Source organism: Erithacus rubecula (assembly GCF_903797595.1).
Source record: "Erithacus rubecula genome assembly, chromosome: 4".
Taxonomy (NCBI): Eukaryota; Metazoa; Chordata; class Aves; order Passeriformes; family Muscicapidae; genus Erithacus; species Erithacus rubecula.
The window spans coordinates 1,127,372-1,145,873 of NC_136686.1; the positions used below are offsets into that span (position 1 = coordinate 1,127,372).

The 18,502-nt window shown below is 39.2% G+C and overlaps 1 protein-coding gene across 5 annotated transcripts in view; it reads left to right on the plus strand.

Annotated features, from left to right (window-relative positions):
* Positions 1-18,502, plus strand: part of EPS8 (EGFR pathway substrate 8, signaling adaptor) — a 112,308-nt gene that overhangs the window by 67,327 nt on the left and 26,479 nt on the right. For all 5 annotated transcript variants that reach the window (XM_079304053.1, XM_079304057.1, XM_079304054.1 and 2 more), the window contains 7 exons: positions 579-652; positions 8,522-8,589; positions 10,525-10,686; positions 10,883-11,032; positions 13,030-13,112; positions 15,772-15,908; positions 17,607-17,680. In XM_079304053.1, coding sequence (XP_079160179.1) covers positions 579-652; positions 8,522-8,589; positions 10,525-10,686; positions 10,883-11,032; positions 13,030-13,112; positions 15,772-15,908; positions 17,607-17,680 — 748 coding nt within the window. The remainder of the gene's footprint in view (positions 1-578; positions 653-8,521; positions 8,590-10,524; positions 10,687-10,882; positions 11,033-13,029; positions 13,113-15,771; positions 15,909-17,606; positions 17,681-18,502) is intronic.

Consider the following 18,502-nt stretch of genomic DNA (forward strand, 5'->3'; position numbering starts at 1 on the left):
ATTAATGGGAATTTACCTACCTGATGCCAAGGAACACACACTCCTCTATGGAGCAGGATATCTGTGGTGTCTTTTGCTTTTTTTATCCCCTTAAGGTGAACTCAGTATTACTCATTCTTGAAACACTTGTAGTCATATTCCATTTCATTTGTAAGCCATTTATACTTTTTCATTCAAAGCAGTTAAAAGAGTTAAAAACAATCAGCACTTGTGTACACAGGGGAAAAAACCCCAAATCCTACCCAAATCTTTGGCATAGTCATCATTATTATTATTGTCATTATTACCATCATTATTATAATTGTGCAGTGAGTTTGCTACTTGAGTTAAGGTGGTATTTATTTGTACACCACACCCCAGCTGTGCATGATGCTGTATTAAATGCAATAAAAGAGAGCTCAGAAAGGCCTACAGCCCAAGTGAAACAATCTCCCTCATATTTATGGTGTGGAGCAAATATCCAGTATCATTCCCTCTGTTACTTATGTTGTAGGTATGTGTAGTCCTATGGAAGGGGAGAGTTTTTTTTCAGTGCCTGCCAAATACAGAAAATAATCAGAAATGTTTTTTTTTTCCAGTGGCTATGGGTCCCCAACGTTTGCTCAGGCAGAGAGGGAGCAGAATTCAAGAACAAGTGCAAAAGCTCTTTATGGTAAGGTGGCAAAAGCTCTCTAAACTTCTGTGCTAAATTGCTGTTTAAATGACGACTGTGATGTCGTGGTGGAAATATTTTACACATATCAATCTGGAAGTGCATGTACATACACATGGGTGTGTCTGTCAACTAAACTGAAAAACAAAGTGGTTTCATTCCTACTAAAGCTAACTAGAAAGTGCTCAGTTTACTGAGCAGAGTGCTCCCACCTGCTCATTTTTCAGGCAGCAATGTACAAAGCATTCATCAGGAAGCTCAGAGTGATCCTGCAGCTAAGGCATGCACCAGGGAGAAGGCATTTAGCTGTGCTCTGGGTTTTATTTCTCCTGTACCCCCCTCTGCCTCCCCAGCTTCATTCCCTGCTAGCAGAAAAGCCACTTATAATATTCTTCTTCTTTGACACCAGGATTTAATGGAAATTAGAGTTGGTGAGACAGATTTGGAGTGCCCCTTGGTGTGCTGCTTCCAGCAGGCTCTGTGGCTGTCAGATGTGATGTTATGAATGCCTGGACATGGTTGCACTCACCAACTACAAATGCTAGTGTTTGTCTTGGCTGTACACTCTACACTCTCCAGCCTAACTCCAAATCACTCTGGAGGAGAAATGCAGTTGTGCTGCTTGCCAGGCAAATTGCAGCATTTCCAGGTCACCCTCCTCCACTGTGAACACATCCCACTGATAGCTGTTCTGGTAGTGGAAACAGAAGCAGCCCTGAGGCTGTGAGTAGTTGTGCTTTGTTCATCTGTGCCTGTTGCTAAATGCTCTTTTGGAGGCTGATGAGGATTCCCCTGAGAGCCTGGTGCTGTGCTGGACCCCTCAGACAGCAGCCAGCCCTTCCTCTGTGCACCTTCTTAACCTTCTGGAAAGCCCAAAGAGCAGTGGCTAAGAACTGCAACATCCCTAGCAGTGATCTTTTCTCCCTGGAGTGGTACCTGGCAGTGAGCTCAGAGCTTAGGGGAGTGATGCTTTAGAATCTTAGAACCATTTTAGATTGCAAAAAACCTTTAAGTCCAACTGTTCACCCAGTGCAGCCAAGCCCACCACTGAACCATGTCCTTAAATGCCTCACAAACACATCTTCTAAACACCTCCAGGGATCAAGATCCAACCATTTCCCTGGGCAGCCTCTTCCAGTGCTTGACAACTCTTTTGGTGAAAACATTCTTCTTGATATCCAACCTAAACATTGTATGTGAATCATCCTAAGTTCCAATTGACTCATTTAGTGCTCTGCTATGTAAGTCAGTTTCTTGACATAGTGCTGAAGGCAGGAACTGAAACTGAAGAAAATTCTGAGCTGATCACTTTAAAGAGAGATTTCTTCACTCAAACTGATTGCAGGGAAATTCTGAGCTGATCACTTTAAAGTGTGATTTCTGCATCCCCTATGTGTTCACTCAACAAACTGACTGCAAGTGCTGACAGAAATAGGAGGTGGCAACAGAAACCAGCAAGAGACACTCTTAGCAGATTTCTTTATGAGCTGCTAGAAGAGTGTTGTGATTCCTTTTTCGTTTTATTTCATCATCATAATTTTTCAGGAGTGCATTTTTTGAACAGTCTTGCATATCAATGTCTTAACTATGTCCATTAATCTTTGTGGACTTGTAAAATCTCTCTGAGCTTTTTGATATCAAACATGATGGGATGGTCATGTGTCAGGAGAAGATGGAGACAAATGAGTAAATTTGATGTACATAATGGCATTTTTTTACTTCCAAAGTACTTCACTGAATTCAGGTACTAATTGAAAATGCTTGCCATTAAACTGCTGTGTGGTGGCTCCTGTAAAAGTGAATTTTTGTCCTTGGTTCCCTTCTGTTGCTGGTGGATATATCAGAAAACTGGAGCTGCAGTTGCCAGGAACTGGATGAAATGGAAGGATCAGTTATTCTGGAGCTCCAGGTGGATATGCATTGGCACAGCTTCTAGGGTGGAGTTTGCACATTTTGCTACTTCTGCTTGTTTCATACACATGAAGAACCAGCCTGTTGCTATCACCACATACAGAAACTGGAGAGAACAAGGAAAACAACTAAAATCTTCCTCAGATTCAGGGCAATTTTCCTAATTTTTTAGCAACAAAGTTACTATTCTGCTGCATCCCATGTGCCTCTTCTTCCTTGTGATGTTAAATTTTTTGTGCATACTCTCCCAAATGGGGTGGAAAGCAGCTGAGTGATACTGGAATTGTTAAAGTGTGTGGAAAATGGCAAGTACTATATTTATATTTAGTAACCAACTAAATTATTTTGAGATTCATGAGATTGAAATCCTATAATGCAGGATGAAGTTGTCTTAGCTTTCTTTTTATATTTTGCTGGGTACATATGTTTTAAATCTATGTATATTATTTAGGTAAATACAGAAATGTCATGTATTTAATAGATTCACTTATACTGGGAAAAATAGATGTAATTTTACTGTAAAAGTAAAACACACTGTGGTTTTTTTGTTTTACTAAAATGTGACAATGTGGCATTAGCAGCAGACTTTGCCCACGAAAATATTCTTTTTGCTGGAAAACTTGAGAGTCAATTGGAATAAGCCACCTATTGCTGACTATCAACAAGTTAAAATAACACCTGGGCTCCTAAGTGACCACTTGATCTTGAACTCCATTTCTTCCAAGCACTGTAAAGACTATAATAATAACTATAATAATAATTATTATTACTATTATTATTATGTCACCACTCATATTGTTATTTATATTATTTTTAATTATTATTTTAATTACTGTAATAATAATAGAAACTTATTATTTCTTGTTGTTATATGTGTGCATGTTTATGTATATACAGACATGTTTATGTCCTGGCATGGAGTTTATGTCTTAGATCCCATTGCTGAGGTGATTCATGGTAATTCAGCCCTTCAGCCATCAGGCAGAATGTTGTTCACAGCTCTGTGGGAAAGGAGGTTGGAATATCATTGGTGTTACCAAGAGTCCAGCTGAAAACCAGACTGGAGCCATCACTATCTCTAGTGTGTTGTCTGATAGCAAAAACTTCCCTGCAATTGCTTTTTTTCCTGTAGGAAATAAGATGGATCCCTTCCATAAATGATGATAAAAATCAAATAATCCCTTTGTTTTCATTCATTTCCTTCCTGAAGTGAGCTGGTTTCTATTTGCACGACGGATCTCTCTCAGAGCCATGAGGGGAGGTGCTCTCTGCACATTTTTATGGGGTTTATTTCATCGTTTTCTTCCTGATCTCCCCATCCCAGAGGGGTTTTGGCTGCTGCTGCCATCTGTTGTTCTTGCATTGGCCCCTCCATCTGCCTTGGGTCGTGCCTGGGGGCTGTGCCAGCCCCTGCACAGCGTGGAGCAGCCTCATTCCTCAGGAGGAAGGAGCAGGAGCTCACTCCACACTGCCAGGTTGCTGTGCAGCACAGCTCAGGGATGCTGCTAAAATTGTCCTGCATTAGGGGAGTCTCTGTGCTGTGCACTGGGTTTGTACTCGTGCCTGTGATGGGCTGGAAGTGAAATTTGTGTGGTTTGGGATTGCTCACATGGCTCATTCAGAGCAAGAACTGCAGTGTAGCAAATTCAGGGAAACCTCAGGAAGGTAAAGAAGCAATCCACCTAATACACTTGTAGTGTTTTGATCCTCAAATTAATTTGACAATTGACTTGTAAACAAGACACTTCCTCTGACAGCATTGCACACAGCATCAGAGAGAAACTTCTGGCCTCAGTCTCTGAAAGTGACAGTGTCTGCTGCTCTGCAGAGGAAACTGGTTTGGAGCTCAGGTTCTGACCTTTGTCCCTGGATGTTTAGGTCACCTCTCCTGCACTTTGCCTCAAGATGATTTTTTTCCAGCTGCTTTGCAATTTATTCTCAAAGGGGATCAGCAATCAGTCCAATATAGATGTATGGTAGTGAATCAAGTATGGGCCTTTTCTGCTTGATGATGTGTGGAAATATTTTGTCCTTTCACTCCAGGATTCTTAGGACAGATTTTGGGGGCAACTCTCAATCCATGTCCGTGTGGATTGCCATCAAATTTCAGAACAATCTACAGTCCTGTCTCTTGTACTGCCTGGTAGAGTTTTTGACTTTGGTTAAGAGGCTGAATTTTTTTGTTTTCTGGTGTTTTGGATGCTTTAAGAAATGAAAATAAAATCAAGAGCTTCCAACATCTGTTTGAAAACAGAAATATGGTCTGTTCCTGATCATTGCTGAACTCAATAATTTCACAAAACATGAGTTGCAGTGATATCTGCCCATATCAGACATCAGGAAGAGTACTGGTTTCTGTGGATCAGTGTTCCTGTTCCTCTGGAAGCTTTGGTAGCTAGTAGATCTTAGATGCAGGACCTATAAGAGAAATACTCTGCTGTTTTTCACTTTATTGCCTTTGCCTTGTGAGAGATTTTATTTTAATCAAATTCTTCTGGTTTGCATTTGCTACAGATTTTGGTTAAGAATTGAACTTAAGTGTCTTCTGCCATGATTCTGTCTTTTTTATGTCCTTTATGTAAATGGTGTTCAATATATCATCAGGGTTTGAGCTAACCTGCTATTAAGACTGCACTATACTTAAGTGGTGGATGTAAGAGGTGAAGTGAGTAGATTATATAGGAAAAAAAATTCAATAATTTTGCAAGTTTTATTAATCTTTTGATAGTTTTATGCATCATATCTCTAAGTCTCTATTGTAGTATTTCACTTCAGCTTCAATAACCTCTTCATGCATGAGGGGATCTGTGAGAGGCTGAGATTGATTGGGAGGATTAGGAGAGTGAAACAGAGCATACAAAACATTATTTTGTTGTCAGTGTCAGGGGTTGACCCCAGACAGCAACTGAGGACCTCCCCACTTGCTTGCTGATTCCCCCTCTCTCCTCTCTGCAGCAGAATGGGGGGAGAATTGGAAGAGAAACAATAAAAAACCAGATAAAGATGGCTTAATAGGTGAAGGAAAGAACAGGGAGGAGAAAAGGACTGAATAACACAAAGGGGTTTACTCACAACCTTCCATGAGCAGAGAAATGCCCAGACTCTTTGGGAAAGGAGTCTTTGGAAAGACTACCTGCCAGTTTTATTGCTGAGCAAGGATATTAAAGAGGATGGAATATCCTTTGGGTCAGCTGTGTCCCCCCTCCATCTCTTGTGCACCCCCAGCCTCTCACTGGGGAGCAGAATAAGAAATAGAGAAGACTCTGACACCATTCAGCAACAGTTAAAATATCCCAGTGTTATCAGACCCAAAATTCCCTCCTTATCATGGGGGGACTATTCTTCCTTTGGTGTGATTGATGCCAGGCAGTCAAGAAAATCATTCTCAGGGAGATGTAAGGGAAAGGAAACCCACTTAAGAACCATTGGATTGTAATTGATTGGATTTCCACCATGGGAGAATTTAGCCTAGTGCCAGGATTTGTATTAGAAGATATATTTTGAAGGATGAATAATTTCAGGGTGCAGCTGTATAGAATTGGTAAATATAAATTGTTCTCAGTGTGGACTCTCTGTTGTGACCATAATACTTTTTGTTTATTAATACAATATATTATTAATTAATACAATATTTTGTTAATGTAAATTTTATCAAATTTCTTGTTAATTACAACATAATAGTAACAAGAACTTTATTGAAATTTGCATTGAATCTCACCATGACAGTGTGAGTTGAACACTTTTCCACCCTGTGCTGCTCTGTGGAAGAGGATCTGCTCATGTGTGCTGCAAATGGTTTTGAAATTCCTGCCTTAACACAGGACAAAATTTATGTGAAGCAGAATAAGGAACCTCCTGCAAAATTTACTCTCTGCTTTCTAATTCCTCTGGAACCTCTACATATGCCAGACTTTCTTTATTGTATATTGTTACTGTTTGCAGCATTTATAAATTTTACAGTGCTTGTAAGGTTTCTTATGCTTGTGTAATTCAATAGCATAAAACTTACATTTTTGTTCACCTGTAACAAGATAACACTCAAAACTGAGTATTTGATGCATTGTTAATTGAAACAAGTAATTTTTTTTTGTTCTCTTTTGTTTGAAGCATATATTCTTTCTTGCTGAACAGTATTTAAGTATCATTTACAGTCCACAGCAGAAGAATGGTGACTGATCCCTTTAGAGATGCAAATAATTCTATGGGATTAAACCAGATACTGCTTTTTAATCCCCTTGTTTTATTAGGAACAGATGGACTTTACTTCTTCAGATCATCATCTAAACAAAAAAAGAAAGGTAGCAAATCAGACAATACTGCTTTACTGACTTGGGGTGTGCATGTGTGTGTGCTGTGGTTACAAAAACAACCAACTGGAAAAATAATGTCAGTGACAAGCTGCAAAAGCAGAAATAGTAGATACAGATGGAATCATCAAGGTTGATCCTCTACCCTGGGATTTCAGAATAATGCATCGTGGAATTAAAGACATCTATTTTGAAATATTCACACACCTGGCTGAAAATTCTGATAATTTGTGATGTTTATGAATTTGACAGTTTGCTCTGCAGACTTTCCTTGCTGAAGCAAACTGAGCAGCTGCTGCCCAGGATTAGGATGTCCCTGTGTCCTGAGTGGCATTTGTCACCCTGGGAGGGGGCTTGAAGCCACTGCTCTATTTTAGAAACGTGATTTTTGTGAAAATGGTGTGTTGATAAAATGTGACACATGCTTCCACAAGCAGCATCTGGAAATGAGGGCACTGCTGGCTTTGCACCTGCAACTCCTGTGTGAAGGAGCCCTGGCCACAGGAGGGACCTTTGGAGGGGATATTTTATGCACTGCTCACTGCAGATGTCTCTATGTCACACATTCATATGTTTTTGTAGAATTTAGAATTTGGTATTTTTTGTATTTTGCAAAAAGTAACTTAACCTTCCTGTTTTATTTTAATTCCAACTACTCCAAGTGTGATGAAATTAATGTAATTTGTATATTAATTTTGTATTTTCATCATATAAAAAAAATCAAGCCACCTATTTTACTTAGAGAACAGAAATCAGGATTTTGAATGAAATATAGAAAAAAAATCACCTACTTTCAGAGTTTTTTTAGACCTCTCTCAGTCTTGTCACCTACTGATTTTTGCACAACCAAGCCCCTGGTGCTCCAGATCAGGGGCTTAAGTGGTTGCAGTGAAAAATCCCCCAAACTTCCAAATGTTGCATTCAGTTTTTTTCCACTAGAGTTGAAAAGTGTTCTTCAGTATTCATTAAATTCACATTTTGTGGTGTGGGTGTGTGTTGTGCCTTTGTCTTGCTCTTCCCCTTCCTTCCTCTCCTGGTTTAACATGAATCTGTTGCACAGAGTAAAAGGCCCATGATGTTTCTGGTTTTGCAGCATTGTGTTTTGTGAGCTGAAAAATATTCCTGTTTAGAGATGTTTTGGTGTGTGCATATTTCCATGCCTATCTCTACATTAGCAATTCAGAGAATTGAATACTTTACCAAGAAATAAAGGATGAGTCAGGTCTTTTTTTTTTTTTTTTTGTGCCATTTTGCAGATTTAACATGAGAATTATTTATGTATGTCAGAAAATACTTTTGCTTTTATCATACAGCTACAACAGTGGCAAGCCCAATATTTTAATAATCAGGCTTCCCAAGGCATTGTTTGCAGTCAGAGCCCTGCTCCCCTCTGGTGTCCTGACCCACTGGATGAGTGGCTTTTGTGGGCACCACCAGCTCTCTGCTAACATTGCTGATGTAAAATTGGTCCTTGTGCTGGACCATGTGGGGGTGGAGGTATTTTCTGCTGAAATACAGAAATTAACTACAGCTTATCTCCTCTTCTCATGTATACAACTTGTCCAAAGTGTCTCTGAGAAACAGTCAAGACACCAGGATAAGGCATTGAATGAGTAATAATAATAATTCTTTGTTTTCCTCCCCTCTCCAGAACAAAGAAAGAATTATGCACGAGACAGTGTCAGCAGCATATCTGAAACGTCACAGTACCATGTGGAGGTGAGATGAGGGTGATACACCAACTACAGCTCATGTTACATGTGCTTGTTTTTGTCTGCATGTTTTTTTGAGCATATATAAGCTTGAAGGCACAGGCATCTTCCAAAATATCATCCCAGCCTGGGGTCACTTCAGAACAGATTACACTGAAATGTCTCAAATTCTATAGCTTTGCCATAATGAGCTGAAATCTGGATGTAGAAGGATGTGAGCAAAGTTTTGTGCAGTTTGGCAAACAGGAGTTCTCAACAGGGCATGAATTCAACATCTTGTGCTGCCCTGTCTCCAAACCTGGCTCCCTGCAAGGATGAGGCAGAGCTGAATGATGCTGTGCTGCTGGCAAGGCACACTGGCTGATATTTAAAACTAATACCCTGATCAGATCTAATCAGCAGAGGTATTAGAATATTCATAAAGCTCTGAGCATTAACCCTCCAAGCCCCAGTGGGTGGAATATGTGTTGTTAAATACATAAATACATTCTGCCTGCACAGATTCTTCCCCAGTGTGAAGAGCAAAGTGTGGCACTTGCTGTCTTAAGCTGCTTTGCAGAATTACTGCATGCTGCTCTCATATTTTAAATATTCAGCAGGGTGAGCCTGAGTGTCTCTGTGTAGCCTGTTAATCATGTTGGAGTGCAGTGCCTCCTTTTGTAGCCTTACTTTGGCTCAAACTTTTTCCTGGTGCCATCAGACCACTGTCATGGGTTAAGCCAAATTTTACAAACACCACAGATTCTCATTCCTTCTTGCTGGGTTTTAAATCTCCTGAGAATTACGAGATCATATGCAGAAAACTCCTAATTTCAAGTTCTTCAGTCCTATGATCAGCTTGGAAATGAATACATGTGTTGGTTCTAATTGCCTGTCTATTTTTGTGTGATTTCTTCATAACAGTTTTTGGTCCTGTACTGGCATAGCAATTAGTACTTGCATTTGGAATCTAAGCATTCCTGGGTAAGCAGCCAGTACAGAGTTTGTTTCACTTTACTTCTTTTAAATACTTTGATTATATGCAGCTTACACCTACTTTCTATTCTGTAATTACCATGTGCAGTTATCCTGGAACAGAAGAAAGCACAGTTAATTCTTTTTTATTATTTTTAGTTTTTAAAGTTATTTAGAAGACAGATATGCAGGCATACATTAAATGTGGTTCAGCTTGAATGAGTGTCACCAAATCCTCTATTAGAAAGTCAAGGTGCATTTATGCTTGAACAAAATGAAATAATTTTGTGGGTTTTCTTGCACAGTTAGCACACTGAGGGAGAAATTACCACAGCCATAATGACAGGGAAGCTAGCTGAGGTGATGTTTGTGAGGTACTATTTAGTTTCCAGGCCATTAATTGAGACTGGAGAATATTCCAAGCTGATGGTGAGCAAAAGCAGTTACTATTTTCTACAGTGCTGCACATAAGAGTGACCAGCCCATCCATAAGGTATCCCAGTCAGATGCAAGCCCATCCTGGTTGCCCCCAGCAGGCTGCTGGCAGCTCTGGAAGAGCTGAGGACAGTCCAGGTCAGGGTGGTGGTGGAGCTACATTGGCAGGGAGCTTCTGGAAAGCTTCTGAATTCAGCTTGCCAAGAGAAAGACAGGTTTTCACTCCCCAAGAAAGCTAATTAAACCTCCTGGTTTAATTCTAGCTTTGATACCTGGAGGATGTCAGAATGTGCCTTCAAGTCTAACAGCTTACAGTAGTGAGGAATGACAGTGGGTGTCAAAAAGCAAGCTACAAAAACAAGTTGACTTCAAGTGACATTGTGGACTAAACAGCCTCCCTCATGTCTTAGAGGTGGGCTCTGTCATGCACAAAGGCACTTTTACCCATGAATAATTTGCATTGCTACTTGCTGCCAATTTAAATACTGACACTCCTGAACAATAGGGCAAATTGCAATCATAATTTCATTTAAATGTACCTCTTGCTCACCAGCACTTGACCACCTTTGTTCTGGACCGAAAAGAGGCAATGATTACAGTGGATGATGGGATAAGGAAGCTGAAATTGTTGGATGCCAAAGGCAAAGTGTGGACTCAAGACATGATTCTTCAAGTGGATGACAAAGCTGTCAGTTTGGTGGACTTGGAATCAAAGGTAAGGGCTGTGAGTGACAGGCTCATTTTCAGAGAGAGAGAGAAAGGGAGAGAGCTGAAAAACCATGTGTGTGAGATTGAGGGTTTTAATTAGCTGATTATCACTTTCCCTTTTTAGCTCCTGCAGTTTTTCTGAGATCAGGACACTGTATAGTAAGGTGATATTTTGTGTTTTCTTTTTTTCTCTCTTCTGACAGAATGAACTGGAGAATTTTCCTTTAAGCACAATTCAGCATTGCCAAGCTGTGATGAATGCATGTAACTACAATTCAATTCTTGCATTAATATGTAAAGAACCAACCCAAAACAAGCCTGATTTGCATCTTTTCCAGTGTGATGAAGTTAAGGTAAGATAATAGTGGAGATCTGCTATGACCTATTTGAATAGAGGAGATTGTATGAATTGACCAGCACAGTGCATAAAGACAAATGAGCTGATTCATAGAAACTAATTCTGTAGTTTTATTCTTATAAAAATGGTATAAATTTAATGCACTTAGGATATCAGCACTACTTATAGTATGTTAGTAAATGTAGTGTAGTGTGTATTGCAATGGAGTAATCTAATATTTAAGATGAATCTTTAGTGTATATTCAAATATGTTTTTGGACTCTATAGCTGCTAATTTAGGTTTGCAAATGTATAAAGCTCTGGAAAATGTCTATGGTTTGTCTTCACACTTCTGAAAAAACTGATGTAAAATAATTTGATTTATCTCAAATTTATTTTATAATCTGCAAAGAGCTCATCAGAGCTCTGAGTCTTTTACCTACTCTTTCTGCTCATTTTGTCACTGAACAATTAAACATTCTCTACATTCTCACCTCTCTGCATCCCTGCTCTGCTGGAGAGATCTTGAAAGGGAAAATATTCCTGGCAGGAGGGGCAAAACAAGGAAAGAGATTGCTTGTCTCTGATGAAAATATTACCTTCAAGTGTAAATTATTTTTAATAATATTTATTTATTTCTAACCTTATAAATTTTAATTCTGTTAGTTATTCTCTGTAATTCCAATTGATAATTTCATGGGGATTCCTTAATTCCTATAAAGATGTAGAGTACATAAGCTTGATTTGGAAGTCCAGTGTCTCCCTTTGTTCTCAAGTATTGTTTGATTCTGTGCCCATGCCCTAGGTTTTTTTTCCTTACCCATGAAACTTTTCTGGTGTTGAAAGTTTAGTTCTTTCTCTGTTGGCTTTTTGCTGCTTTTGTTAGAAGTGACAAGCAACTCCAGGAGACTCTGCAATAAAAAAAAAAAAGTTAAAATCAATACTATTTGGGGCATTCCAACATTTTATAAACACACACAAAAAAATTAAATAGTAAATAGTAAGAGTATTGGAATTATTCTGGGTTTAAGTTCCTCTGGTGTCCTAAATTTTTTTTCCTATTAGTTCTGTAAACAGAAAGTATCACAACTATTCTGTAGTGCAATCCATTATAACCTGAAAAATCCCATAATCCCCTTGAATCCTAAATTCAACAACATCTTCTGATCCTATCAGAAGATACATATTCCTCCCAAAAAGGTGCACACTTCTGCATGATGAGGGTGCTAGGAAAGACATGATCCTTGCAGAGTGAGCCAGACACTGACAGATTTGTGCTTTGACAGCCCTTGTAGGAAATTAATTTGTCAGCTGAAGATACATAACAGCATTCTAAATCCTGTGAGAAGCTGTGACCCATTTAATGCAGGATCTATTAAAACAATGCTTTAGATGTGCATCAAAATTTCACTTGTGGGGCCACTGGTGGAGGCACAGTGCAGTTGTGGAGTGCCAGGAATGTACAGAGCAGGGAATCTTCTGAAAAATTCATCTTCTGTTACAAAGAGAAATTGTCATTATTTCTGAAAGGAAATTGTATCATTGGCATCTACAAGTTAGTTTCTTAATGTTTATGCTGCTGCCATTTATAGTAGTTTTGCTGCTTCTATTTTTAGTACATTTTCTTTTTATAGTCTGAGACAAAATACTCAAGACAACCAAAATTTACATATGTAGAGGGAAAAATTAGCTCATGCAATAGTGGTTGACTTGAGGTAATTACAGCTGTTCAGACAAATTTGATGTCTAGATTATGTACTTGTGTGATGATAATGCTTGAGCCTGGAGTAGTGACAAAAATACCAATTCACAGATTTTGTTCCTTTTTTTTTTTTTTTGTTTTTGTTTATGTGTAAAATAATTTGTCCCAGTGCTTTTAAATAAATAGGGCTTGATAAGGTATTCTCTATCTAAAGGTGAGATATTTATTTCAAAGATTTGGATATTATTGCATATAGATATATAGTATAGATAGTAGCTGAGTCCTGATGTTTTCTGCTCCTCTCTCCTTAGGCTACCCTTATTCATGAAGATATTGAAAGTGCAATCAGTGACAGTAAAAGTGGGAAACAAAAGAAGAGGCTTGAAACACTGAGGTAAAAATCCAACTTCTTGGCATCAAATAGTGTGACAGCTTTCAGAAGCTCTCCAGGTCAGCCTGCTGTCTTTTGGGGTTTTTTGGGGAGACATAACTCTTTTCCTTCTAGCTAATAATATATTTCCCAAGCCATGTGTATTAAAACCATATCTTGCTTTAATAATTTTCTCATGGTCTTACCTTTCCCGATTCTGCCTTTGTGATGGGAACAACTGAGATCAATTCCACTTAGAGAATGGCATTGCATGTCTCAGTTCTGCATATGGCTCAAGTAGTTCAGAATTTAAATTAAAAAACTCAAATTCCCCATAACTCCATGTAAATAAGATTATGCTAAAAGCTTTTGGGATCTGAAGATGCTAAATAAAACAGCAACTGAGGATTTAATAATCTTCCTGCCTGCCTGTTTAACTATGCTGAAGACTTCTTGTTTCCCTGGTAGCAAAATTTTCTCTGCCACTTCAAAAATGTGGGGGAAAGAATCTGTTGGGTTCAGAAATGAGATGTAGTAAACAGAGGCATAAAAGCAAAGGCACAAATATATTAGATACTGAATGGTGATGGTAGTAGCTTGTAAGAAATTCAGTATGTAACTGCATGCTGATAGTATCAATAATTGTGATCAGATAGAGAAGTCTCTGCTGGACAAAAAATAGAATGAGTGTATAACAGTTCTGGGTACCTGATGTGCAAGTTATGAAGATTTCCTAGAAAAACAAAAGAGAACCTGAACTGTGTCTAACTCTATTGCAGGTTTAAAATGAAATAAATAGACTTGACCATTTGTGGGACTGTTGCAAACCAGGTATAAGCACTGGGAGGCAATCCAGAGGGACTCAAACACACTGGATGTGCTGGGAAACTAATGAGGTTTAATTGGGGAAAGAATGTAGGTCAATACATCTGCTGGGACAAATAATCTGAGATATCAGTCTCCAAGGGCTGTGAGGCCCAGGGGTCAAACGTGGGTGACAGCTGAGCTCTGGTTCCCCCCTCTTGGCTCCTGTGCCTGCTGGCTTTGGGTCACAGGGAGACACCCTCCTGCCCCTCTCAGGCTCTGGGGCATTGTTGAGGTGCTGGGAGGTTGTTGATGGAGAAAGGAAAGGCAAAGCAATTTTTTTTGTTGTTATTGTTATAAGCTGTTCAAAGCCCAAACAATATTTGATGTTTTGTGGTCTTGTTGAATGCTGTGAATGAAATGGGTTTATAATAAATGAATTTAAGGTGAAGATCTGGTTTTTAAATAGAGCTCTGGGGAAGGAATGGGGGATATGTATGACAGGAGCTACTGGGTTTTATTTTGCTTTTTTAATCTGTTGGTATCAAGCTGCAGAATGAATCTAAAGACCTTTCCTTACAGAACTGGAAAATTGCAGGTGGGAACAATGATATGTTTGTATCAAGGCAGGATGAAAAGACCCCTGTTACAAAAGAGATCAACCAGTGAACTTGGTTTTGTTGGTAGGGTTTTGAGCAAAAGGTGGGTCACAACTGGCCAGACTTAGGGGACTAGACACTTGATTTGTGATGGCTGAAATGTAGGTTCAGATCTTCTAATTTTATCTCACACAAAAGAAAAGTCCCACCCTTACAACTGCATGCGGTGGTAAAAATGCCACCTAATAAGCCCAAGCCACTGAATTTTTATGTGTAAACTGGTCTGGTCATGCCCTTGGGGATTTCCCAAGTGACAAAGATGTGCTGATTCCCACATGGAGTGGATTTCCTGCTCTGTTCAACATATTTACACACCATGGTCTTGAGGGCTGCTTACACAGCAGGGTCTGCAGTTGAGGAGGTCCTTGTGAAGCCTCCTGATTCCCTCTGATCAAACACTCAAGAGCAGAACCTTTTTCCTTCCAGTGGCACTTGTCAGGATTGTTAAGAGTTTAGGTTTTCAAAGAGCAGAGCAATTGTTGGCTGCTGTCAAGTTGTTTGTTGTGAAGGCACATCAGTCTCAAAAGACAAAGAGTCCCAAGTGTTTAAGTGTTAAAGCTTTGGGAATAGAGTCCCAAATAGAAGTGAAGTCCTGGGCAGAGGCAGGAGAGCAGTTCTCTGGTACAGAACCCTGGGCAGAGGCTGCAGCCTGGTACAGAGTCTCGAGAGGCTGATGCTCCCTGGCCTTTCTCCTGTTCTTTTCCTCTTGCTCTTCTTTCATGTGCTGGTAGTGATGATGATGATGGTGGAGGAAGAGGGAGCGAGAGAGCTCTCACTCCAATATATGGACTCTTATTTACAAATTACCCAATGACCTAAAGAATCTGAAGCATTTCTTCTAAATCTGTTAGAATTCTAGCTTATAATACCGAACTTTATGCATAACTTGTTCATATAGCTTATCTGTTCTATGTGAAGAATGTAAGCAATATTCTTACTGTATTTTTATTATGTCTAGAACTGTATTTTTGAGCTCTTAGTTTTGAAACATCTTTTACATTAGATTTTAAGGCACTTAAACCATCTTCTTAAAACTAAGATTTATGCTTTTACTTCACATATATGCAACTCAATAATGTTTCTTAGTTCAAACTAAAGCTTGCACCTCTGTTTCACGTCGGTGTCGATATACTTTGATGGATCAACATAAATAATTCATTTTAATGTCTCTAAAGCCTAATTCAAGGCCCCACCACGCCGTGGGGCGTCTCTCCCTGCAGGATGATCTCCCAAGCTGACAGTGCCATCCCTCCTCCCCCCCGGGCTCCTGCCCCCGTGCCCCCCGGGACCCTGGCGCAGGTGGACGTGCGGAGCCGCGTGGCCGCCTGGTCGGCGTGGGCGTCCGAGCAGGGCGACTGTGAGTGCTCTGGGCTGACAGCTCTGCCCTCTCTGGCCTCTGGGCTGACACCACTGGGGCTGTGTGTTCCTGGGCTGCCACCACTGGGGTTTGTGCTGCTTGCCAGCAGCATTTGGGGATGAATTTCTGGCTGGATGCAGGAGCTGTTGCGCCAGGTCAGCCCCGCGCCCTCGCTGGAGCAGAATTCTCATTCTGCTTTGGAATGCCCCAAGTCTCTGCTGCCTGATCTGGGGAGAAAGAACTGCCTGTCATATCTGAATTGTCATTTACCATCTCCTGGGTTCCTGCTCAGAGCTGATTTTCTTGTGCTTAGCTGGGCGTGGGTTCCAGGTTTTGATTTTTTGTGAAGGCGATACCAGTAGCACAATAATGGTGATGCTTCCCAGATATTTTGGACAATTCAAAACTACAATAATGAATTGAAAAGTGACTTGAGATCAGCATTACTTATTTATATTGAATTTATCTTTATAATGGCTGCTTTGGCTATTTAAGTTTGTTTGTGTCTTTGTTTGAAAGACTTGACTAGGAAATGCTGTCACTTTAACATTACTAACAGGTTTCTGTTTGAGGTTGTTTGTGGGTCTTTTATATCTAACATTTTGATCAGATTTCTCTAAAAATAAAAGTTCTTTACAAAGAGTCTGTTTCTATAAAACAGACTAAAAAGGTTAAGATGAAGCCTCTTTTAGTTTGCTTGCTTGGGGCTCTCTTAATAATAAATATTAAGACTGAACCATTAAAAAACCATGGATTCCTTATAGTTTTTGTTTTATCAAACTATATCTGTATCACTTAACTAAGTACACAACTACACAAAGAAAACAAATACAAATATTCAGGGAAATCTGAAATGTTAACAATTATTTAATCTATGTACCTACAGTATTACATCTGTTTGGAGTAAAGGCTGTTTTGTTCTTCTGCTTGGGTTCTCACATCAGAAAACTTTAATTGGATTAGTGTCTTGTCAGATCAGCTGTGGATCTGAGTTCCTCCAGTTCCTTTTATTCCACTTAGGTGGATCTTTTCTAAAGTGTGTTTGCTGAAATCCCACCTGTTCACTAATGCAGTGCAGTACTTACTGCAGATTAAAAATGCAAGACTTCTAATTCCTCAAAAAATTCATTGTTATTTTCAGAAGAGTCACTGAATCTGGGTGTTATTTGGAAATATCAGTTCTATTACTTCATTTGCTCTTCTTTCTGTGTTTCCACATTTGCTAGTAACTTTTTACATAAAAATTGTCTTCAAAGCCACTGCACTCTTTCTTCCTGCTTCTACTGGAGTAGCTTTCAGCATATTTTACAAAATGGGATGATTCCTAATTAGGTTGCATTTATAATCTGCTACTTTGTGTTGAATTTTTTTTCTTTTTAATTTAAAGCCTGGTACCATACTCCTGCAATTAACTTCATGTATGCAGTTAAGTAGACTGAAAGCACTTAACTTTTTTTTTTTTTTTGTGAGTCCTGATAGGATCAGTCATTAAGGTGCAAAATTTTCAGCTTGTTTGGAGTCCTTGCAAAGGGAATGGTTGAGTTCATCTTTTTCTTACAGTAGTATACTTCAAGCCATAAACTGTATAGAAATTGCTATATAATATATACTAATATATATAGTATATGTACTAATATACTACATACTAATATACTAATCCCACAAATATGCATGATTTATTGTCTTCACTCTTTGCAGATGAAAAGCACAGGCAATACCCTGAGCAGGAAGAAACAGCAGAGATGATAGCAGCCAGGATTGACAGAGATGTTGTAAGTGAGAATCCACAAATAATACTGCTTCATATCTGTGAAATTTTGCTACTCTCCTTTGTGGGAAGACTTTTCTCCACATGGCAAATTCAGTTCTGGAGAAAATCTTTCCAAGCAGCCTCTGCTGGTTGTGGTAGATCTGAAATGAACAGGTGGCAGTTTCTTTTCTTAATTTTCTTTTTTAAAAGGAAAGAAAAACACACTGCATGTTGATGACAAGTTTTCTGCTGTGAAAAGCTGGAAATATGAATTGCAATTTTTTAAGTAGACTGATTTCAGCAAACTAAATAAGGATAAAAAAGATTCTATCAGTGTAGCAGGACTTGGATGTATGTAATACCTGGAAAATACACATGATCATTTCTGAAGATAGGTGGACCATGTTCATTTGTAACTTAAACCATCCCTGCAAATAAGCAACAATATTTGGGCATGTTCTATGGAATATGCAAGATCAAATATTGCCCCATGTGTCATTTGGAACTCTCCACTTGTCCACTCTGCCATTGCCTTCAGCAACATCAGAGGGTCTTTTGAGAAAAGCACATTGGGACTGCTGGATTGGTGTCTTTGTGTTTTCCCTCAGGGTTCATTCATTCTTCTCCAGTTGCTCTTTGAAATCAATTCTTCAAAGAGCTCTTCTGCACAAACAACTTAATTTGTAGAGAGCTTCACCAAATAGCTCAGTACTTAGTACTAAAGGAGATTATGAAGTCATACTCTTTATAAAAATGCTGTCCATTCAAATAATTGCTTTTTTTTGTGTGTGCTCTCAGCAAAAATGTAATGTGGAAGTAAATTGTGTAATTGCAATCTGAGCTT